Source organism: Papaver somniferum, unplaced genomic scaffold, assembly GCF_003573695.1.
Source record: "Papaver somniferum cultivar HN1 unplaced genomic scaffold, ASM357369v1 unplaced-scaffold_24, whole genome shotgun sequence".
NCBI lineage: Eukaryota > Viridiplantae > Streptophyta > Magnoliopsida > Ranunculales > Papaveraceae > Papaver > Papaver somniferum.
In genome coordinates, this window is record NW_020634374.1 from 1,129,399 (window position 1) to 1,154,301 (window position 24,903).

The 24,903-nt window shown below is 34.0% G+C and overlaps 4 protein-coding genes across 4 annotated transcripts; 2 read left to right on the forward strand and 2 right to left on the reverse strand.

Moving 5' to 3' along the window:
• The first annotated feature begins 3,853 nt into the window (after positions 1–3,853).
• LOC113340888 (ABC transporter E family member 1-like) lies at positions 3,854–6,642 on the forward strand. The gene is made up of 4 exons (XM_026585941.1): positions 3,854–4,047; positions 4,745–4,878; positions 5,520–5,627; positions 6,270–6,642. The coding sequence occupies exons 2-4, from the start codon at positions 4,843–4,845 to the stop codon at positions 6,381–6,383; spliced, it is 258 nt and encodes an 85-aa protein (XP_026441726.1). The 5' UTR covers positions 3,854–4,047; positions 4,745–4,842; the 3' UTR covers positions 6,384–6,642.
• A 403-nt stretch (positions 6,643–7,045) lies between these two features.
• LOC113340843 (ammonium transporter 3 member 2-like) lies at positions 7,046–7,489 on the forward strand. The gene has a single exon (XM_026585902.1). The coding sequence runs from the start codon at positions 7,046–7,048 to the stop codon at positions 7,487–7,489; it is 444 nt and encodes a 147-aa protein (XP_026441687.1).
• A 601-nt stretch (positions 7,490–8,090) lies between these two features.
• Positions 8,091–11,106, reverse strand: LOC113340902 (protein arginine N-methyltransferase PRMT10-like). The gene is made up of 7 exons (XM_026585955.1): positions 10,817–11,106; positions 10,408–10,600; positions 10,179–10,284; positions 9,551–9,740; positions 9,154–9,339; positions 8,971–9,054; positions 8,091–8,267 (listed from the first exon to the last, which is right to left on the reverse strand). The coding sequence occupies exons 1-7, from the start codon at positions 11,000–11,002 to the stop codon at positions 8,091–8,093; spliced, it is 1,122 nt and encodes a 373-aa protein (XP_026441740.1). The 5' UTR covers positions 11,003–11,106.
• An 8,359-nt stretch (positions 11,107–19,465) lies between these two features.
• LOC113340845 (probable LRR receptor-like serine/threonine-protein kinase At1g12460) lies at positions 19,466–20,493 on the reverse strand. Its single transcript, XM_026585903.1, has 2 exons — positions 20,238–20,493; positions 19,466–19,995 (listed from the first exon to the last, which is right to left on the reverse strand). The coding sequence occupies exons 1-2, from the start codon at positions 20,491–20,493 to the stop codon at positions 19,466–19,468; spliced, it is 786 nt and encodes a 261-aa protein (XP_026441688.1).
• Positions 20,494–24,903: the final 4,410 nt, after the last annotated feature.

Consider the following 24,903-nt stretch of genomic DNA (forward strand, 5'->3'; position numbering starts at 1 on the left):
GAGTCGTGTTTCCTCCATTACCACGCTACACCTTGCACAATCTCATTGTAGATTCTTTGTTGGCATCGTATTTCCATCTATTTTACTGTTGACATCTAAGTTTCATGTAGCTTTGAGATGGCAATTTTTCGTGAGCAAGGATCTCAAATTCTAAAATTTTATGAAATTGTTCATCATTTGTGGATGATTATTTGAACTTCTCTATAACCATAAGGTTTCATAGGATACAAAATATATTGTTTGTTTCTTAGGAGATAGTAGTGGTACTGATTGTAAGCGATGCCATATATATATATATATATATATATATATATTTCAGGTTGTTCAAGTGCCTAATGTTTCATGAGAGGGTATCCGTGGGTTGGTATATGGTGTGTAGTTAAAAAACAAATTAAGCATATTATAAATTAACTGCTTGATGACAAGAGATCCTGAAAGTTTGATTATCATTAAATACAGTTGCATTTAAAGTAAATAAAGGGTATATGCTTCTTTATCAAAATAATTTAAATTTGTTGATTTTATGGAAAACATAAGGAACATTTGTTGATTATTTAGAACTGAGATCTTGATCTCTGTTATTTCTTCAAAGAAAGTAAGACACAATTGTTTGATTATCCAGGTATTTAATGAGTCGAATCGGGTGGAAATATCAAAGTTTTGTTTAGAACCGTGAAGAGGTTGAACTCAGTCTTAGGCACATCCAAGTCAATGATGACGAGTGAGTGCAACGAAGTTTTCTTAAAAGTAAGTTGGAATCATAGTTCTCTTGATACACAAAAATTTAATATCAAAAATTATTGTAAGTTTTTCATATAAATTACCATAATTAGATGTCATTGCTTACAAGTTAAAATACATGATGTAATATGATTTCTTGATTAATCAAGTGTAAACTACTTTACCTTTCTCAATTTGTATTTATTCGAGGCTTGACATTAATACTGCTTATTCGCATAAAACAACATCATATATAATTTGGAATTTATTTGCCAAAATTGTTTCAAAAACAACATCATGTCAAAGTTTGAAAATGGATAAAAATATTTGTATATAAAAAGTTGTTCAAGAATTTACATTCAGGTAACATTCCTTATAACAACCAGTTAGTATTAGTAATTTCATACTATACTCTACTATAAAATTATTAAAATAAGTTTCACCCAGTTGTTCCTTAAAATTGTACTGAAATGCAGGTGGCACTAAAGATGGAGAAACTCCAACAAAAATGGGAGAGAGACTTGAAGAGACGAACTAAGTGGAGATAAAAAATGAGAGTTTCCGACACCAAATGTAAAATTCACTTATGAAGCTAAGTTCTAAAATGTAATTTTAATTTTAATTTAAACTTCACTTATAGAACAAGTTGTTTTTCTTTTTATACAATTCATAAAAACTCAGTTAACTGACCACGACTTTAAATCATGTAATTTTAGCATGTTTGAGGTTTCATACCCATATGCACCTGCAATTTTAATTTAAACATGTTAACATTACATTTTTAAAGTCGTGGTCAATTAACTGAGTTTTTCTGAAGGGAATTAAGATTTAATATCCACTGTCACCATCACCACCAACAGACCTATTTTGTTAGAATATAATTAGACCCAAATTGTCTTCTTTTGTTAGAATGTAATTGTCACTTATGAAGCTTCTAAACAACTAGGAATATTAGTTACTATTTCCAACAGACTCGATGGTGAAGTCACAAAGGTGGTTAATTGGAAGAAAAAAAATAACAGATGCCACCAGATAGTGAATCCATATAAGCATTACTTTGTATATCATTGTCATGTCATCACACACCTTTTCACGCATAACCGGTAATATAGGATACGTCTTAATATCCATATCATCATTTCCTAATCCCAACAGACTTCTCTCTATCTTGGCATGTTCTTAAACGATGTACATGCATGGAATTTTTTAAATCTTGGATTGGTTGATTATTAGTCAACTACTAGTTACTAGAATATATTTTTTTTCCATGTTGAATTACAATTGAGTATTCATGTAAAATTAGATTAAGATAGTAATAAAATTTACATGTTGTCTCTAATTTTTAGTCATTTCATTTCATCATCATCAGTTTATTTTATGATTTTTGCAGGAACATCCTACGATAAAAGAATTGAGTTGTCTATTATTAACCTAAAATGTATACATTCCTCTGGACAATCACTAATGCATTAAAAACATGTACATCGTTTAAGAAAATGGGAAAACCCCTTTATTAAGAAAATAATAAAATCTGGGAATAAAAGCATCTCCAAAAGGTGACTGAGGTCGAAAAACTGAGTTAAATTGTACTGGATCTGGAAGAGGTTATTCTTGCTGGATTCACCATCTACTTTCAGATAACCAAAATGGCATTTCAGTTGGTTCTGTGTAACTACTTCCATATGTTTTTGATTTAATTTAACCAGAATGATTGACAACACTTATGAATTTTTCAATTTTATAATCATGTTTGCATATTTGAATTGCTAGACAGGTTTGAGAGATTGGGTATACAATCTCTACGTACAAGGTTATTTACCCTTCAAATTCTTATTCGTCTTCTTTAGTTTCTTCAAATGAGACTGAAAAAGACGATGTTAATATTCAAAGAAAATAACGTAGGATGTTAACATTCAAAGAAAATATGCAAAAAATACAATGTTAACATGGATAAAATTTGGGATGGAAAAAGAATGAAAATACAAGGAAGGTTATAGTGTATAAATATGAAGAAAGAATATGAGAAGTTGAGAGCAGTTTAACAACATAGATTTGGTTTTAGATTAAATGAATAGAAGCTATCAAATTGGATTCATAGATAATGTCATGCTACGTTTTACGTTAACCTTTACAGTTATTTCCAAGTCGTTCTTTTTATCAACATGTGTTACTGGTTTTCTATTTTGGTTGAACATGATATATGTAATAATGCAAACTACAGCAGGTATGAATATGTATGCATCTATGTAGGGATATTAATTTATTTTTATTTTTTCTTGAGATTAATGATTTGTGAAAAATACTAGAACCTCATAATATATGGGTTCAACATATAGAAGCCCCACTAAATGGATCCTCCCCTATCAACTCCATACTTTAGGAAAATGATATTGCTAGGCCAAAAAAATCAAATTTTTTCATATCTGGCCCATAATTAATTATTACGAATTTTAATAATAACAAAAATACCCTTTAGTATTTATACAAGAGGAATATCAGAAGATACTTTCATTTTCAGATTTATCTCCCAAAATCAAGTTCTCACACAACAATATCCTCAACAACTCTTGTTTTTGCGATTGCAGTGCATATCGGTGAAGAAAAGTGAATGAAAATCGTCAACAACAACTAGAAATGAAGATTTAATCATCAAATCATGATGACAAAGATAAGTTCGATATATCTTCATCTTTTTATTCAATTTAAACTTCTAATTTGTTGATTTCCAAATCGAAATCAGAAGAAAAAAAAATTGTTTATTTTTGAAAACCTAATCGATCTGATTTCATCTAGAAATCTTTATTCAAAACATGATTAGAACATAGATCTAGAGTTATTTCATCTTGATCTCTCTTTTGAGATTGAACTTTTCAAAAAAAAATTCTACAAATTTTCTAGGGTTTCGAATTGAAAGTTGATTTAACTTTTTAACCTATACTTCCGATAGAAAATATAAGTTTATTTATGAACTTAGAGCATCTTAATCTCCTTTACCCGTCAAATGAGATCGGAGATGGAAACACATGATTTTTCTTGAATCAATCGATTCATGTAATTTGAATCTAGGCACGTTTTTTTGTTTTTGTTTTTGTTGTTTTAGTTTCGATTTGTTGGTTTTTACATTTCAGTTTGGTTTTACAAGGTTAATTAACGGTGGTGGTGATAATTTTGATGGGAAGGTTGAGTAATAAGTGGATAAAATTGAAGGAGAATATGAGAAGAAAGAGGATGAACCATGTTTAGTTTCTGTTGCTGATATTGGTGATCAATTACAAAGAATTTGATTAATATTTGATGGAGTTTCTCATTTTGATGAGCTCTTTTTAGGTACTCTTATACTTGTTGTTCTTATGTCCATTCAGTTAGGTGATTATGTATCCATTCAAGTTTGGGAATGTGTTTTAAGTTATTTCGTTAGTGATGATTTTTGCTAACTAGTAGTTATATGGATGTGTAACTGGCAGTTACACATCCTGGGATATAAAGTTTATGTTATATATATTGTAGGTTCTTATGAAAAGAGTAGTTATATGGATGTGTAACTAGCAGTTACACATCCTGGGTTATAAAGTGTATGTTCTATATATTGCAGGTTCTTATGAAAAAAGTAGTTATATGGATGTGTAACTAGCAGTTACACATCCTGGGATATAAAGTTTATATTCTATATATTGCAGGTTCTTATGAAAAGGTATATCATGCATATTGGAATGACTAGATAACATTGGTTGGTAGTTGCTTTATGGCCAGCTTGTTCTAAGTAAAGGACCATCATTCAGTTTGGATGATGATCTAGCTAAAAAAGCGAGTAAAGCAGGTCAATTATTTATCCTAAAACTCTCTCCCTTGACTCTTCCATGAAAAGGAAAAAAACTATTCAATGCACTCAAATTCTTTTTGAAGTTTTTCGTTGTGAGTAGCTTAGGTACAGAAGAAAAAGATAGCAGAAGAGGTTGCTTCGGCGCTTAGTATTGGTGTTGATCTTAATACAATGCCGACTGAAAAGTTTGTTTATTTTTTTCAGATCGTAACTACATTGCGCGCTGGGGCATAGTATGCTGGAGTTCCTGTACAGAACTGCGTGCTCATTGCTGGAGGCCAATCCGGTGTATCTGAATCTTAATGCATAGTCATGCCATGTATCGTTCTGCGGAGCAGGTCTGTGATTTCTTATATACATCAACATGCATTATACGTCCATTGTACAGTTCATGATTTGATCATATTTGCAGAGTGTTGTAACTTGGAAAGATAAATGGACTTGTAGTTACTAGTTATATGTGTTATTTAGATGTGTAACTTATATATACACATGCTAATTAGATGTGTAGCTACTAGTTACACATGCTAATTAGATGTGTAACTTATAGATACACATGCTAATTGGATAGGATATAAAGTCTATGTTATATGCATGATGATCGTTTTGCTAGAAAGTGGTGGTGACAGTCTTCATAGGTAATTATTTGATAACATTTTATGCTACAGTTAAGATTCGATTTCAGTAAAAGCCATATTTGATTTAAATGAAGGAGATTTAGTTGTTATTATACCTATAAATGCTTGTTTGACTATGAAATATCATTAACTAAAGACATAATTGAAGAATCTGGATTAGTTGAATCATTAGGACTTTCAGTTGTCTTAATGTATGAGAAAAGTATTGGCGAAGCTTCTAATTGGGCTGTTTATTTTCCCGTTTATATATGTGTTTGAAGTCTTTATTGTTTAACCACCTTGTCAAGGATGCGATAGTTCATGAATTGACCTCATCTTTCGACATTAACTTCGTATTGCAGATAGGGAAATTTGAGCTTCATATCATGGAGGAAGAGTTTGTTGATCCTCGGATTGTAGTTATGCTTGGTGAAAATGAGACGGGAAAGATGACATTTCTTTGCTTGCTGGTACACCCTTTTTAGAACCCTCTCTTGTTGTTTTTAGTTTCAAATTATATGTCTAGGCTGCGCATTTATTCACATTACACAAGTAGGATGCATGTGTAATTTCTAGTTACACATGTTATATGCTTGGGTAACTCGTAATTACACAAGTAGGATGCATGTGTAACTCTGAATTACACTAGACATATGCATGAGTATCTTGTAATTACACATGCTAAAATGAACAAAAAATTACCCATGCAAGTTACACAAGCTTTATGGATGTGTAACTGCTCTGGTTTTTAATTACTTGATTTCACCCTTATGATAGAATGTGATTTCCTGTAATTGAAATACATAGAATATGATTCAATTAGATAGTTACACATGTTAATTGAATGTGTAATTGTGAGTTACACATGCTATGTGGATGTGTATCTGTAGCATATGCTTATACTTTGGTGTGTTTGATGAGCACTTGTTTTGAGTTTGCAAAAAAAAAAATGAATTCTTGCAGCAAAGTTGTTTCTTAAGCTCTGGTTTTTAATTACTTGATTTCACCCTTATGATAGAATGTGATTTCGTGTAGGTGAACTGAATATACATTGTTGTATGTACTGTTCATTTTAATCTTATAAATACTGATTGCTTGTTGTTATATTTCAGGTTTCACATAACTTCATAAAAGCTAATTGCTTAAATGTGATAATGGTCTCGCTGGAATTGGAGTTGACGCTGAATACACAAATCAGATGCATGTGTAACTCTCAATTACACTAGATAGATGCATATGTAACTCTCAATTACAATAGACAGAAGCGTGTGTAACTTCTAGTTACACATGCCAAGAAATTATTGTAAATGAATATTAAAGTAATACATGTAATTTTTGTATGCGTTCTTTTATGTCTATTTTTTTATGTGTTTGCATTACACGTGGCATAAGGATGTGTAACTTCTGGATACACATGCCATATGCATGTGTAACTTATGTTTACACATTCACACTATACTTTAATAATTTTGGGCCTATATTTAATAATTTTGGGCGTAAATTTAAATTTTATTTAATTTGGGGCTTGACAATATATAAAAGGGCATGGGTGTCTTTTAATAATTCGGGACCTAGATTTGAACTTCTTTTAATTAAGGGCCTCATATTATGGGTTATCCATGGGTTGGGTCTTAGCCTAATTTCCCTTAGTGATTTATTTATAAGGATTGAATTTTTTCATATGCAATCCTATTGTAATGACATTTAATCCAAAGTTTTTTTCATAAGCAAAAATAGTATTACATTTTTTTTCCCTATCGACATGTATTTCATGAAATACTTTTTATTCCTTCAATGTAGATGTATTTTAGGTGTCTCCTGAGACAGTATTAGCTAATGAAATTTCCCACAAAAAGCAGGTGTCGTACAGGGATGGGCCGCGATAATAATGGGAATTCTCTCGGGATCTATTCCTTGGTTCACTATGATGGTTGTTCACAAAAAATCTGAACTACTTCAGAAAGTTGATGATACAATGGCAGTATTTCACACTCATGCTATTGCAGGAAGCCTCGGCGGAATACTAACTGGTTTATTTGCGGAACCAAAATTAAACCGTTTATTTTACTCCACAGAAGCCAAGTACATTGGCCTTTTCTATGGTTTACAAATGGGTGAAGTCAAAAACGGATTCCGGCAGCTAGGACTTCAGTTGTCAGGAATTGTGTTTGTGGCTGGTCTTAATATTATAGTCACATCCATCATTTGTCTGTTCATTCAACTATTTGTACCTTTAAGAATGTCTGAGAAGCACATAGAGATTGGAGATGAAATCATACATGGTGAAGAAGCTTATGCTATGTGGGGAGATGATGAAAAACAAAACGTTTAATGTTGGTTAGCGCAGTCAAGTGAAGTAGAGATGACCGAGGGTACAGTGTCTCGTTGTTGCTTCGCTCTCTCTTCTGGCACTCTTGCATCTATTTCTAGGGAATAAACATTGTACCTATTGATTTTCTTAAGATTTATTTTCTTTCAGGCTATAGCTTATAATGGGTCATATCTTAAGTTGCTTGACGAACCCCAATTCCAGACCTGCAATAAAGTACTTGAACCATTCCCAGATCTGACTCAAGTACTGACATATGGCTATCACGTTTTTCAAATATAAAGGCAAATGTGCATGCTAAACTGCGAAAAAGGAGCACCTAATGAGTAATAAAACATGCATGCATAAAATATTAACGAGCATAAGTGAATCAAGGTACAGACATTACTCATATGTGTCAAGAAAGAACAGCAGATTAAACCAATTTGAAACTAATAGCTAAACATTATATTAATTAGGTAACTATTGATATACTAATAAATGTTACATCAATCAGATGGTAGATGGTCACCATTTCATGCCACAAAGTAGTGTAAGTTTTGAGATTGAACATCTATATAAGTTTTGAGTAGGTAACTAGTGTAAGTTTTGATAGGTTTAGCTCTCATTCTATATAAAATCTTTTAGAAAATGAGGGATGCTGCTTCCCAGATGCCTCTCGCATCTCACAACCAAGCTCAACCTCCATCAACCGATGGTTTTCTTTGGAACGGTCCATTGAGAAAGAGACATTCAACTCATCCCCTTCTCTAACATGTATAGAAGGGTGCAGGAGGAACACCTGCACAGAATCAAAAATACACAAATTGAGAATAAGTTCACACAACTGTGGATGGATTATGAAACAAAGTTGTGACTCATTCTGCCTAATTTCCTGATTATACAATCTGACGTAAAGCCAAGTAAATTCAATTGAGTTTACCACACCGCGGGCAGAGAACAGCATATCAGTGTCTCAAACACATCTAATGAGGGTTATAACTGCAACAAGCATTTGCTTCTTTTTTTCTACAATCAACATGTTCTAGTGACTCAAAAAACAACCATTGGGATGAACTACAATGAATATGTTCTAATTTCCTGATTATACAATCTGACGTAAAGCAAAGTAAATTCTATTGAGTTTGCCACACCGCGGGCAGAGAACAGCATATGAGTGTCTCAGACACATCTAATGAGGTTTATAACTGCAACAAGCATTTGCTTCTTTTTATTCTACAATCAACATGTTCTAGTGACTCAAAAAAACAACCATTGGGATGAACTACAATTAGTATTTGACTCAGTCAGTTCTTTGGAATAGGGTAGCCATATTACATAGGCCGTATCTTGTAGAGTATGTCATGCGGGGAGAAACAAGAACTAAAACAAAGAGATAAACCAGTTCCCATAAAACTGGCAATAACCATAATTAGGATTTCAGAGTTCGCAAGAACGTAACATCCTGGAAGGAGTAGGTAGTTTTCAGCATAGGGTATCAGTACCTGTTGGCCCCAATGTGTCCCGTTTTCCATGCTAGGAGCAGTTGTCAACTCCACCTCGGTTTTAGCTGGATTCTCCTTGTTTCCCTGAAACCAAAGCAAAAGAAAATTTAAGTCCGTGCATTCTGTTTCAAATCACAACGTAGAAATAGTGTATTATCACGATGGATGTTGAGTAACACGTACCCGGAAATGAACATCAAACCATCCAGCAAACCCACACAGCCTTGTCCTGTCCTCGGTGATCAACGACGAAAAGCTTGCTTGTACACTGCGAATCTCACTTACTGTTGCCGTCAAACAGTCCATCTCTTTGATGATACAAGGCTTTCCAATGACTTGATGAGGATGAAGGTTATTCCATATTGATGTCTACAAATTAATTTTATAAGATGTTAATGGAGGAGCAAACAGTGTTCACATTAACATTCTCTAAACAGTAAAGTGATATGAATAAGTAAAGCATTGATGAGCAGTTAATGATCCCTTGTCAATCTAACTGAGAACTGAAATCAATATATGGTTCATTTAGCACTATTCAGGAGTTTCAAGCATAGCAATGACATCAAGTACCAGCACTCACCTGCAAGTAGTATTTCTTCTGCTCCGCCCCAAAAGAGTTTGTCAAAACACTCATATCAACACCATAGTATGTTTTAGTTTCCTTCAGAAAATTGGACCAATCACCCATACAGGCTTCAAAATCGCTCATTTTCTGATCTCCCAACCCAGATCTGATAGGCGCCACCCACATTCGGGCATGGCTTGGGTACCTGTAAAACCCATAGCTCGTTATGTTAAAATCACTTGAAATTGGGATGTGGATGTCTACCTTTAGAATTGCATTTTTACCAGGACATCAACCTATTTTTATTTCAATTTCTATTATGTTTTTAGAATGGTTAAAAATTTCGTTCAGGATCTTCAACTGCAACATTATTCAAATGCAATAATGACCGTCACAGAACGGAAGAAGAGCTAACTCAACCTTTTAGCTACAGTAACACAGACTAAGAACTACATTAACTGACTCTAAATGAACATACCATAAACATGTCCTTGGCGAGCATTAAATTTTCTTCTCATAATAATCAACACAAAATATCAAAAAGAAAATTGTAAAGACCAAGGCTTATGAGCCCTTGGCTCTCAGACACTTAAGAAGATATTCAACTAGTCTCCAAAACCAAGCAACGTATATGTTTACTTACATCATTCCAGTCGGCTTCAACCAGCGGTCACGCGCAACTATCACAGAATCAAACATAGACTCGCGCAGAAGAAAATATCCCATCCACTCAGAGATAATAACATCAACTGTCCATAAAATCAACATCCAATTATTACATTGTTCAATAACACAGAGACCATTAGACAAACAAAAGCCATCCATAAACAAAGGTTTAACTGTAGATACGACAATGTACTACTTATACTAACCTTTCTCAGGTAAAGTAATATCTTCAACAGTACCCTCAATCACCTCCACTACATCTTGAAGATTATTAGCTTTAACAAGCTCACGAGCATGTTCAGACATTTTAGTCGCTTCAACCGCATAAACTTTCTTAGCACCAGCTTGCGCTGACCAAATCGCAAGAATTCCACTTCCTGTTCCTACATCCAACACAGTCTATTCCCCCAAAAAATTTACCCAAAATCAGTTAAAGAACTCTACTCTAATACTCAATCAAGCAATAAAAACTCAAAAAAGCACCACAATAACAGAGATCTAGTGAGTATTAATTCAAGAACTTCTATTCAGCAAAACCCCTCTTAAACCCTACTAAAGAGCAAAAAGAATTAAACAAGTAGAGATTTGACAAAAAAAAAAAAAAAAAAATTGTACCTTTCCAATGAAATGTTCTTTGTTCTCAAAAATGGAGTTGTAATAAGCATCCATTCTAACTCTATCGCAAAGCATCTCTTTCTGGTGATAAAGAAACCCATAAGTACAGAAGTAATTAGCAAAATCAACACCTTTGTCAACACCACCACCACCACCATTTGTTCGGCCGCCGCCATTAGTACCCATGTCTATTGAAGTGGCTGGCGGAGGAGCAGGCGGGCGGAAGTTAGTATTATGAGCTAAAGAAGAAGAAGACGAAGAAGTTTCTGTTTAGGGGTTTTTCTTCTGATTTTAGGGCTGACTCCTTATAGCTAAAAAAAAAAAAAAGGAGTGTGATGGCGGGAGTAAATATTAATTAAAGGGTTGAGAGTTTGCTGGTGTGACTGTCTAGGATTCTTCTCTGCTGTTTTTATTTGGATTTGTGTGCGTGATGTTATGTGGCTCTGTTCGTTGCCGTTGGATTGTGAATCTAAGGACAGGTGTGAGAATTCGAAAGATTGTGGGGAGTCCAAATCTGTTCATACTCCTCTAACGAGTGTATATTTCACATATTTTTCTAATTGGTTGATTATTTAACTGATGGTCTCATTACCCTCCATGTTTAGAATCATGACCCTCGTTACATAACTCCCTAAATTAAATCAAGGGTAGAAATTAAAATGTGAAATATACACTCGTTAAGGAGTGTGCACGAATTCACACTCGATTGTGGGGAGGAGAAGTGATGCCATGTAAGCAGCCCTGCACTGCTTTCCCATGCCAGTTACATGTGTGTGCGCTGAGGCCGTAGTGTTCTGCCAACTGATTTCTCATAGCATCTCCGGTGTAGATTTTGTTGAGTGGCAACACTGATGTAGATTCACAATCTGGTCTAGTCAAGCAGTTCGTGCAGTCAAACAAATTAGTCTTGTTTCAAAACTAGTTAGGCCATCTGATATGATTTGGTCCTTTTGGAATTGTGGAATGGCTTTTAAGTCTGTGAGACTGATAGTCAAGAATTGGTGGAGTTGCAATGAATTCAATGATAGTGTAATGACCTTGAAAGATCTTGTAATTGTTTGTGTATTGGTCTAAGGTTTTACCTTTTTTATGAAAAAAGAAATGGGCTAGTAGATTCTTCTCTTTTGGGCAGAGCCACACTTGTGATATTTTTATTATAAAACAAGTATGGTGCTGACGATTTTTACATCTGGATCACTGATATCATCACTGAATGATTTTTTAAGTATCTTTTTTGATCGATTAAGAATGTAAATTATTATGGAAAAAAAACCACTTTTACGATAGAATAAGTTGATTTCTGGAATTTATTTGCCTTTGAAGTAGTATTGTGTGAATTTAAAAATAATTTTCATCTATTAGTAATTGATTATGTAGAGATTGTACGCATGAATTTATGTTAAAATATAATAAATTGATGTTTATCTTTCTAAATCTATTAACTTCTTATAATTCAACTTTTCAGCGACTTTCTACCTCAACCTCTTAAATGAAACTTATCTCTCATCCTCCAATGTAATGTTATACGTAGTTCAATAGTCGTTCACCATTACCTTTGCAGTCGTGTACAAGTACAACAACATGGTAGAATTTATAATTTGGCGAGGTGGGTTTCGAGATATTCTTTCTAATGGATTATCCGATTGATTATCGATACCATGAGTTGTTTAAATTGATTGAACTAGTCTCTAGTCCTACGAGGAAAAGTAAATAAGTTGCGTTAAGCACTAGAATGAATGGGTAATGAAAAGGAGAGGGTACCTAGTACATAAAAAAATCGTTCGTAAACCTCTGTATAGACAATTCTTTGTACAATCAGTATGTAGAGATCTCTAGAATAAGATTCTTGTTCATCATTGTAAATCAATGTCAACCTAGTATAGACCCAAATTGTACAAGATCTGATTCCAACAAGAACAAGTCTTGTAATTTATATTTCGAGATACGAATTCAACAAGAACAAGTCTTCTAGGATCTTTACGATTGAGCTAAAAATTACCTATGTTGATTAATGTACTACTTGTGATATTATATACAGATAAATAACATTGTTAGAGCATTGCTCGGTCGAACCCGCAAGTTTTGCTATCTCAAGCTTGTTGTCAATGTAAGATGTATAATATTATATCTTCATTTCTACTATAGTCAATCTCGGACTAGGATTAGAGTGTGGTAGTTGAGTATCAGAATCCACTGAATAACCCACGAAGACTAAAAACCGAAGATCAAACAAATACATCTATGAGGACTTCATCAACAAATGTATGTGGTGACTGATTTCATTTGGAACTCTTGTTCAATTCTACCTTTATAATCTATCGAAACAAGTACTCACTCTATGGAACAATCCTGATAACAATAAATATATATTTATGTATAGCCTCAAGGATACATGAACCAAGAATTTAGTGAGAATGATCTTTGTCCCATGAAAGGTACTCATGTTGTAGTGAATGAGCATACGAATTCAAAGAGCCGAGAATCCCTCAATTCCGAGTTATAACGAAGAAGTTATGAATGATTATTAAAGCAACATTTATTATGTGTTGCATTTCGTGAGTAGGAATTTATGAATGAGCATACGGATTCAAGCAACCATTCAATATAAATAAAGGATTCATGTAAGCTACACAATTCATCCCCTTGAAAAATTTGTGTGTGCTTCATTCATATGGTTATTTTCCACTACTTATGTTCTTCCAGAACTAGAGTGAGACAATAAGACTTTGTTGGGGGATCACAAAGAATGAGTTGGTAATAATCTTCTTGATAGTTACACAACTTGTAATCTAGGTTAGTTCAATAATCCTTGTCTATTATAAGGTCATTCTCTTTTGATATAAATCCATTCAAGGATTCTTGATCATAAACCATATGATGTGATTTTAATTGTTGTAGAAAAGTGGTAATAAAAGAGATTCGTTACTCAGACTTGTGAAGGTTGACTTCAGACTTAAATTCTAACACTAAAAATAGAAAACTCATACAAAGACGATATCAACATTCAAAAAATACTGGGGTTAAGATTCCATTATTTACCAATTTTCATAGTGACTTAATTTTATAATTATAATTATATCAATTGTTGGCGTCGCCGACCCCAACTTGTTTTTAAGTTGGGGTTTTAGATTTAGGTTTTTTTTTTTTTAGTAGTAGTTTTTTTTTTGGTCATATTTTACATTTTTGGGTATTTGATTTTGTTATAGGTTTTAGATCAAAAAAAAAAAATTGGAGCCAAAGAAGTTCAGATTTGTGATTGATTAATGACTTGGGGTGAACAGGCGGGGGTACAAAAACCTCACCCAATATTTCGATTAGCAATCTGTATGGACAAACTCCAATATACTTTCAAGAGAATCAACTAGACTCAATCTTAATAAAGTATATCAAAGAGTTCTAATATCTCTATTTCACAATATAATCAGCAAATTGAACAGATAGAAATCCGTGAGCCTGATTATTATGTGAAATAACTTGAACGGTATCAAAGACCAATGTTCAAGTGTCAATCAATGTAAATCAACAACCAAAGGTTGGATATTCTAATTGATTGATCTTAACGCACAACCTGTGAAAAACAAAATATAATGCGGAAAAGAAATAACACAGACACCAGAATTTTGTTAACGAGGAAACCGCAAATGCAGAAAAACCCAGGGAGATAGTCCAGATTGAACACATACTGTATTAAGTCGCTACAGACACTAGCCTACTACAAACTAACTTCGGTCTGGACTGTAGTTGAATCCCAATCAATCCCACACTGATCCAAGGTACAGTTGCGCTCCTTACGCCTCTGATCCCAATAGGGTACTACGCACTTGATTCCCTTAGTTGATCTCACCCACAACTAAGAGTTTCTACGACCCAAAGTAGAAGACTTTAATAAACAAATCTGTATCACACAAAAAAGTCTATGATAATAGATAAATCTGTCTCCCACGGAAATACCTACAAGTTTTGTTCCGTCTTTTGATAAATCAAGGTGAACAGGATCCAATTGATAACCCGGACTTATATTCCCGAAGAATAACCTAGTATTATCAATCACCTCACAATAATTTTAATCGACGCGGCGAAAGAAGATATTGTGGAATCACAAACGATGAGACGAAGATGTTTGTGACTACTTTTATATCTTGCCTATCGGAGATATTAATCTCAAGCCAATCATTACGATTGTACTCAACACGATAGAATCAACAAGATCAGATCACACAACTATAAGAAAGTAGTATCGATTTGGCTTCACAATCCCAATGAAGTCTTCAAGTCGTTAACCTACAGGGTCTCGATAAGAAACCTAAGTTTAAAGGAGAATCGACTCTAGCTTATAAAACTAGTATCACACAGGAGGTGTGGGGATTAGGTTTCCCAGTTGCTAGAGTTCTCCCTTATATAGTCTTTCAAATCAGGGTTTGCAATCAATGTTAGCTTAGTAACAAAGCATTCAATATTCACTGTTAGATGAAAACCTTATTAGATTCAAGCTAATATCTTTCAAACGTTGAATCGAAAACTTAGCTTGTTACACACAAATGAAATGCACGATTTTAAGTTTGTGTAACCGTACCCAAACATGTACATTTGTTGGTTCAATAATAGTTAACCAAATGGTTAGCCATATGAGCACTTTCATATCAACCATATTCTTCTTCACCATAACTAGTTCAAATGACTCAAATGAACTAGTTAGAGAGTTGTTCAATTGTAAAAATCTTATAGAAGTATACAAGACACAATTAAAGAAAAAATGATTTGATTCACTCGAATCGATTCATGAACTTTATAGCCACGGTTTGCAATTGCATTCCTTAGCTTATATAAATATAAGTTCACAAAAATCGTCTTTAGATATAACCAACTCAAGTTCGCGGACTTAAGTTCCCGGAAGGAGTTCACAAACTCCAGCAGATATTCTCGGGATGAGAACTTCCGCCAGTTCGCGGACTGAGTTCACAGCTCTTGTTCCGGTTTTCCTGATCAACAAAGTACGCATACTTTGGTTCAAGGAATAAGGACTTATACATATATGTGTTACCACACAATGGTTATATAATCTAAACTTTCATTTCAACCATTGAAACATTCTCAGAGGACGTTATATAGTTGTTATTCACAAACCATTTTTCGTCAGAGCAATTTTCAAAGTGATTGAAACATAAAATGACATTCGTCACTAGGTAAAGATGAACTTGGCCAAAATGAAAGCTTACCAACACATATTTCGAGAAATATATAAGCGAGATAAACTCAGCTCGAAATAGCAAATATGTATAATCAAAGTCTATATAGCAAAACGACTTTTGTCTCAAACTAGGAGATAGAGTAGATATACTTTTGAGTGATAGATAAGTTCAAGTCTCCACATACCTTTTAGTCGATGAAGTTCCACCAGTTCCTTGAGTAGTTATTCGTCTTGTATGATGATCGCCATCGAGTTCTTGAGCTCAAGTACACTTATTATCCTAGTCCGAGACTTAGCTATAGTAGACTAGAAATCAAGACTATAGTTTTGATCACTAACATTGACAAACATGCTTGACATAGCAACGCATGCGAGTTCGACCGAGCAGTGCTCTAACATGGGGAATTAAAGCTTGGCAAATTAAGCGAAAAAGAGAAGAAGACAAAGAATTTTATTTTTATTCGATTTTGTTTTTAATATTTTTTTCGGGTTTTATCTATTAAGGTTTGCTATTATTTTTTATTTATTTTTGGACACTTTTTGGACACTTTTTGGACTTTATTTTCGGACTTAGGACATAATTACTATTTTAGACCCTAAGGAAGGGTTAAGGTTAAATATAAAACCGCAACGGGGAAGGATGACAGTTACGATACTGTTTCGGCCCCTCGGGTTCGTACACTGACATAGGAGCCGGTGGCTCGAGTCGATTTTAAAGGCTCTCTTGATTATGAGAATCTTTGCAGAAAACATTATCTGTGGAAAAAGAAACTTTTTAAAATTGAAGCACGAATTAATTGTCAACAATTAATGTTTGAATAAAAAGAGGAGTCTCTTCTCTCCCGAGAAAAATTTCTTAAGGATGACCTTCTCAATGTTCTTGAAGAAATTAAGTCTTTGGAAGAGAATATTAAAAAGTTAAAAAGGCTCAATGATAGTACAAACAATTTATCATCTCTGATGTAAGCAGAAAGAGTTCATCGTAAGACATGAGGTTTGAGGTAAGAAGGAATAGAAGCTCCCACAAACAACAAAGAGAATCTGTTAAAGCTACAAGTTCTTCTGCACTAGAGGATTTTCCAAAGTCTTCAAGTGAGATTCAAGAAGAAAGCACTTCTGCAAGTGATCAAATTAAAACTCCAAAGGTTGAGAATCAGAATGCTCAAAAGACCGGAAATTCACAAAAAGGTAACCTCAAAACTTACACTTCATTTAATAAGCATTGTTACTTCTGTGGAAATAAAGGCCATGTGCAAAGAAAGTGCAAAATTCGTAAGATGCAAGATGCTCTATCTTTTGTTTCAGAAAAATTGAGTAAAGTTACTTCTAACAAAAACTCAGATCACAACCGTCCTAATTTAAGACAAAAAAAAATTATTTTAATAGTTCACATCCTAGTTCTACAAGAGTAATCTATAAAAAGAACAATGATAAAAAGGGATAGTACCTTTGTCAATGAGAACACAAGATCTGATGTTTCAACTTGGAAAAAAACAATGTTGCAAGATATGGAACAATATCTTCATCCTAAATCCACCCTCAAATGGATGCCCAAGTCTGAAGTAAAAACTACAAAAGGGATATCTAAGGAAAAATCTAAGAAAAACAATCAAATTTTGATCTTAGAAAAGGATGATTATGAACGTCTAATTATTAGACTCGAAAATGATCTAAAGATATCCAGTGGGATCGATACAAGGATCTCCTATAACAATCTGCTACATAGTGGGAGAAGAAAAAGAAGGTCAATCAGGAATCATTGATTATTAAATATCTCATTATTCTGTCGTTTTTTTTTAAATTAATTAATTTATAATCATATGTTTTGGTTATTTTTAGGTAATCCAAAAGGGACTTTCTTTAATTGTATATATTTACTTCCAAAATTTAAAATCTTCCTTCTTGGACCTTTTGAAGAGGCTATTTATATGAATGGTTTCGGTTCTATTCTTCTTCATACAAACTCAGGAATATTTTAATAATATCCTTTGGTATACATAAGGATATTGCATAATGTCCTCTGTTTATGAGGAGGAGTATGAGGAAGATTTAACAAAGTAAATTTCGGATGTAATCATATTTTTATTTATTTTTGTTAAAAATGGAAAAGAAAGTAGTGATGTTGTTTGTGAATATTGTCTCGGAGAGATTGAGAAAATTTTGGATGTAATCATACTACACAGAGGATAGAAGAGGATAAACTTCCATAATAGTTGTTTATATCGAATTAACAAAGAATTTGGATAGAGTTTTGATAACTCATAAGCCGGGTATAGAAGAGAGAGAGAGGAAAAAAAATGAAATTTTGAGAATTTTGTGGAAGAAAAGAAAATATATTAAAAGATTTAATTGAGATTTTCGGTTGTTGTTTGGTATAAAAAAGTTATCGGGGTCACATAAATTATTATGGAGAGTTAGGGGTAGCACCAGTAGGAAGAAGACGAAGAACAGACGGCTCTAAACCGTTGTTAAGAAGAACACGAAGAACAAACCAACCAGAATAGTCGTTTTTTGTAGCGTTTGTAACAGTGTGTTGCAAGGCTTATCTTCAGTTTGTAACATTTATTTTGTAACAGAGATTTTGTAACGCCCTTACAACATCACAAACTTGGTGTTTTTATTATTTTCTCTCTTTTCATCTTTTTAAACACTTTTTGAGAAATAAATAAATCTTTTGAGAGTGTTTTCAACATGAGGAGCTAAACCCTATCATTAGGACGACGGACAAAGCCATATTTCATACTTGTGGTAAATATAATTAATTATTTTATGACTTATTGCATTTATTTAAATTGATTTATGATTTTTATTAATTAATTGTGATTTTGTTTGATGGTGTATGCTTAGATTTAAGTACTTTTGAAGGACCATGCTTATGAATTACATTTAATCTTTTAGAAATCTATTTTTGGCAAAGAATTAGAATCAATAATTTGAGTTAATAATTGTTTAGAATTAATATATGAATCACATGAATATGATGTATGGTGGAATCCTGAGACCTAGTCTCTCGTAATACTATTATCATCTTCTATTTAATTGCTAGTTTAATTTAGAATTAGGTTTAAAATCAAATCTTCACAAGTTTGAGTGAACGATAATACTTTTATTATCACTTTTCGTTCTCCGACCGCGGCGCCAAAAATGTATGTGATATTAATTGTTGTAGGAAAAAGGAAAACATAAATTCCTCATGTATGTTTATAACAGTATCAACAACTCTTTAGTAACCGAAAAAGTTAAAGGTGGACCAAGTCTCCTCACCGTTAGATTAAGATATTGGGGTCCACTAGCGATTTAAAAAGCCCACCTCCACTAATCCTGTGGTGGAGGGACAAGTCCACGCCAATTGGTGAAGTCGCTCTAGTAACTAGTTAGAAAAAGTTTTGTTGTTAAGTTCAGATAGAAGTACAATTATAATAGCAGGGTATCATTGATGATAATAACAATCGTTACATTATTTAATTTTTCAACACACACCTAGTTACTCTTATTGCAACAACACCGATTATTCTCCAATACCCAAACCGCCATTTTCTCCGTACAAGCAAAACCAAGAACGGACCTGAGAATCCGACACCAATTCCCAAGGCAACAACAGCATACAATAACAACTTCTGTTTTGCATCTTCGTCATCTTCATTTTGAGGTTCAGTATCATTACCCTTGCAAATGTTCTCCGTAACCATCCCAAGCAAGAATTTATTGTTCAAACATGCTAAAGGATTTCTACTCGGGGTATTTCCTACTGGGATCGTGCCACTCAAGTTATTATAAGACATGTTGAAATATGCATGAATGTCTAGGCATGCCAAAGATTGTGGGATAGGAGCAGACAATTTGTTGAAACTCAAGTCTAAAAAGTCTGAACTATGCATTGACCCAACACTCTTTGGGATTGTACCAATCAAACGATTATGTGAAAGATTGAGCAGGAAAAGACCTTTTAGTAGACCAATCTCATCTGGGATAGCACCTTCCAAAAAGTTGGCTGATAAATCGATTTGGGAATCATAGAGGGAGGTATTTGGAAACCAATGTGAAATTGGGTCTACTTTTTAGCACCTTCAAGTTTCCTATATATTACTCCAGAAAAATTGTTTTGGGACAAGTCTAAAATTTGTAGATCCTGCAAATTAGTAATTTCATTTGGGATAATTCCTCTAAACTTGTGAGACCTCACTGAAAAGATCTTAAGACCAAAGATTGTACTGACAAAACTGGGTAGAGTACCTTCAAAATTGTTGTTCTTCAAGTTTATAACTTCCAAACTGCTGAGTTGTTCTATTGAATCAGGAAAGAATCCACTAAGAGCATTATCACCTAACATAAGACCTTTCACCTGTCCAAGCTCGTTTGGAACATTCCCACTGAGATTATTAAAGCCTAAATTCAGATATAAAAGACTACCGCGATCACCAATACTAGAAGGTATTTTCCCGGATAGTCTGTTATCAGAGAGATCCAGAGAAGAAATGCTATTAATCATGTACTCATGGGAACGAACATATAGAGAAAGGAATTGTACCTGAGAGGCTATTACGAGATAAATAGATGTATTTGGAATTGAATAATCTGCTTCCAGTCTCTATCGAGATTTCACCGATGAATTTGTTTTGTGATAAGTCGAATATAATGACATGCACCTTCAGGCGGAAGAGGAAGTGGACCCCGGAACTTATTGGACGAAAAATTCATTTCCCTGACCACATGGTTATCATTACCAAAATCAAGTGTTGGGTGCAATAATCAAAAACAAAGAAAAATCAAATAAGCAAAAGTTATTGATACTTAGCTTCTTTATAATGGAAGTGATTGCTTTGACGAAACGAACAAGCTCCCCGTATCTCCACAACAGCAACAAGGAAAAACTTTGGAAAATAGAGTGAGTCACGTGTTCAACACGCTGTCCTTAAGACCTTAGCGCCCGGCTACACTCAAGAGTGATGCTATAGCCCTCACAGGACGGATATCTCCAGGATAAAACACCATAATACACCTACTACTAGCATATGTAGTAGATGCTCAACTTGAGCTTGGCAACTCCGAAAAAACCGTTAAGGAAAATCGCGAATGCTTAAAAAACCGCTATAAAATATTTTCCCTTAGGGGTCCCTCTAAAATATAGAGCAACCCCTTTCCCATAGATTTTACAAAAGTAGTGAATTTCTTTATATAATTGACAAATACAACTTAAGAAGAAAAACTCCCCGATGTGGGACTAAAAGCTTTATATAGTTTCTTAAAACTACTAAAAATTGGAAACTCCACGATGTGGGATTAAAAAGTTTCATTCACAAAATAAAACAATAAATTATAATTTTTTATTAAAACTTTAAAAAATTATTTTTTTATTAATCGTTTTCCAACAATCCCCCACATGAATGAAAACTCAATAAAACATGAAAACACAGATATATCTTGGTAAATAAACATCCCAACCTCACGATCCAAACAGACTGATCGTGCAAGTGTTGAAATCATACTAGTCATAATATGGATTGCATAAATCATAATAGTATTGAGAGCTTTCATCTTTAGTTCTCACATGATGAGACAATAGGTATCTTTCACCAAAGTGAAAAAGCATGAACTAGTGAACCCTTAGTGACCTTTAGGTCCTAAGTTCCAGTAATACCAAAACCATCAAAATGAAAATCACATAAAAAACGCAGGAAATACCATTTTAGGCAGAGGTGTCCATGAGGTCTTGAACCTTTGCTTAGTGAGATATTACCGGAATTACTTGCTATAGACAGTGAACTATGTCTTGAACTGCTAGCATTTGATGTAATTCGTGATAACAACCACGGGTGATATCTCCAAGATTGCTTCCAAGCTCGTGCCGTTTTGTCCGTTTTGGCCCTGGACGTATCCTGTTTCTCAGAATGCTCTAGAGAATCAGCTCATATTCTCACAGGAAGCGACCTACTTCCTCATTCAGATAGGTGAGTTTCCATAAAGAGTGTTACTGCTACACCCCACTTCAATCTTAAATTGAAACTATAGAACTCATTAAGACTTATTAAAAAGTCATCCTCCACATGCAGTCACACTATCACGTCTACACCATAGGGAAGGGACAGAGAATGAAAATCTCTGATAGTGTTTACCTTTACCCACCACAAATTAGTTGTCTCATTCGAAACCTTGATCATGGGATCTCCAGTCAGCAAGGTTGAGTATCCTTCATGGCAAGTTTAATGTATGAGCTTAAGCCCCAACCCCCTCGATGCATTTTTAACTATCTCTTTGTACAAACCTTTCGTCAAAGATTGCGCGATATTCTCCTTGGACTTTATCCAATCAATGGAAATAACGCCGATTGGGATTAGTTATTTCTTAGCTTTAACTATTATAGCTTGGCTAACACAATGTATAGATATAGCTGGCACAGGCCTATGCCAAAGAGGAATGTCTTCTAAAAAGCATCTTAGGCACTCGACCCCCTCTCATGCTTTATCTAACGCAATACTCTCAGATTCCATAATGAATTGAGCGATATGTTTGTTTGGAAATCTTCCAACAACAAACCCACATGTTAGAGTGAAACCATATCCACTCGTAGACTTAGACTCCTCTGAGTCAACTATCCAGTTTGCATCATAAAGTCCCAAGGACAACAAGATACCTTTCATAAATCAAAAGAGTATTTTAGGTACCATAATACTCTACTCAGTGCATCTGAATTCTCTTGCTCTGGACTACAATTATATCCACTTAACTTACTCACAATATAGGAAATGTCTGGACTCTTACAGTTCATTAAATTCATCAGACATCCTATAACTTTTGAGTATTCAAGTTAAGATACTCCACTACCCTTATTTTTCTTGAGACTACAAGAATAATCGTACGAAGTACAAGCAGGTTTATAATCATACTGATTGTATCTCTTAAGCACAACTCAACATAATGAGAACGACTAAGACTTATAAATGTTTGATTATCTTCTAATCCTCATCCCTAAGATTACATCAAAAGGGCCCAAGTCTTTCAAGTCAATGTTCTCATTCAGTGCATGTTTTTAGTGAAATTGATCACATCTATGTTTGTATCAAGCATATCATCAACATACAAGCATACAATTACACAGACATCCTTAACAAGTTACTTGTAGACATATTTGTCAGATTCATTAATTTAAATCCACTATCCATTATCACATGATTAAATTTTCCATGTCACTGTTTACGTGCTTATTTGAAAACCATACAAAGATTTTTCAAATTACAAACTTTGTATTCACAACCTTTCACTACAAAGTCTTCAGGTTGATCTATGTAAATTTCTTTACCTAATTCACGGTTTTAGAAAAAGATGGCTTAACATCCATCTGATGTATCTCTACGTTCTTTATGGCAGCAATAACAATTAGTATCTCAACGGAAGTAATTTCTGTCACAATTGAATTAAAATCAAGGAAATCTACACCTTCTTTTAGTTTATAGCCTTTAGCTACCAACTTAGCTTAATATTTTTCCACAGTTTCATCTACCTATCGTTTCCTCTTAAAGACTCATTTACATCCCATGGTCTTACAACCTGGAGGTAAACTAGCAAGCTCACAAGTCTGGTTCCAACGGACTGAGTCCATTTCACTAAATGAAGCTTCTTACCAGAATGGGGTTTCAGTAGATATTAAGGCTTCTTTACAAGTCTGTGGCTCAGACTAAGATAGGCATGTTATGAAGTCGGTTTCATAAGAAGTCTCAAGTCTAATTATTTTACTTCTCTTAGGCTCAACATCAACTTCATCTTCCTTTAAAATAAGTTCTGACTATTTGAAGATAAATCTAGGGGATCAACAACACATCTCTAATGAGGTACAGGTTTAGAATAAACATGTTCAAAGAACTCAGCATCCCTAGATTTCGTAATAATATTCACACCAATGTCAGAAAAAATCAGAACACACAACCAAAAATCTATTTATAGAAGTATACTCAATATACCCTATACGAAAACACAATAAACATTTTTGGTTTCAATCTAGTTCTTTTAGGAAGAGGAATTACAATCTTAGTCAAACGCCCCCACACTTTGACACATTCATAAGAAGGTCATCTACCGTTCCATAAACCATATGGAGTTTCATCTGATTCTTAAAAGGGTACTTTATTCAGGATATACTAGTTAAGAGGACTGCCTCCCCCCACAAGGCCGCAGGTAATCCTGAACTAATCAACATGGAAATTATCATCTCCTTAAGGATACGGTTGTTATGTTCAAGGCTTCTAATTGGTTTCCAACTTCAAGTTTATACATCTTAAGGCTTCTAAGGCGTCATCCTTATCCTAAGCAAGTATACAAGATAGTACCTCGTACAATCATCTACGGAAGTTATAACCATCTTTTACCACAGTGGTTTTGGGTTGAACTCATGTCAACTAGGCCTAACTGAATTAATTCTAAAGGCTTAGAATTACTCTGAACATTTGTGCTAAAAGATTTTATAGCATATTTTGATTCTTCACAGATTTCACTTTTGTGTTCAAAATCCAAACTAAATTTGGGTACGAAGCCTATGCTAGCCAGTTAAGCATTGACTTATAAGTTTACGGTTCCAAGTCTACCACGTAAAACAATCAATCACACAAAGATATCACAAGAATCAACTACGTTCACATCATCAGTTTTTCCGTTAAGCTTATATAGACCCAAAGTCCTATAACTCTTGCTTAAAAAATCACTGCCTAGTTACAACAAGTTTTCCAGATTCAATTAAGATCTTAAATATTTTTCCATCTACAACAGAACAAGATACAAGATTTTCGCATATGCTCGGAACATGAAAACTTCATTCAATGTGAGAATATTACAGATATGAGCTTCTGCTCGACCTTTTCCTTTTATGCAACCTCTATTGCATATGAGTTACTATAAGAGTTTCTCGACA

Bases quoted from the DNA above. Each gene is read 5' to 3' on its own strand.
- LOC113340888 (XM_026585941.1), top strand. From the start codon at position 4,843: ATGCATAGTCATGCCATGTATCGTTCTGCGGAGCAG. The intron at 4,879-5,519 runs GTCTGTGATTTC...TTCGTATTGCAG, and splicing joins TGTATCGTTCTGCGGAGCAG to ATAGGGAAATTTGAGCTTCA. The intron at 5,628-6,269 runs GTACACCCTTTT...GTTATATTTCAG, and splicing joins TGACATTTCTTTGCTTGCTG to GTTTCACATAACTTCATAAA.
- LOC113340843 (XM_026585902.1), top strand. From the start codon at position 7,046: ATGGGAATTCTCTCGGGATCTATTCCTTGGTTCACTATGATGGTTGTT.
- LOC113340902 (XM_026585955.1), bottom strand. From the start codon at position 11,002: ATGGGTACTAATGGCGGCGGCCGAACAAATGGTGGTGGTGGTGGTGTT. The intron at 10,601-10,816 runs GTACAATTTTTT...TTGGGGGAATAG, and splicing joins AAGAACATTTCATTGGAAAG to ACTGTGTTGGATGTAGGAAC. The intron at 9,741-10,178 runs GTAAGTAAACAT...TGGGTTTTACAG, and splicing joins TTGAAGCCGACTGGAATGAT to GTACCCAAGCCATGCCCGAA.
- LOC113340845 (XM_026585903.1), bottom strand. From the start codon at position 20,493: ATGATTAATAGCATTTCTTCTCTGGATCTCTCTGATAACAGACTATCC. The intron at 19,996-20,237 runs GTACTCTACCCA...TCGATTTATCAG, and splicing joins GAAGAACAACAATTTTGAAG to CCAACTTTTTGGAAGGTGCT.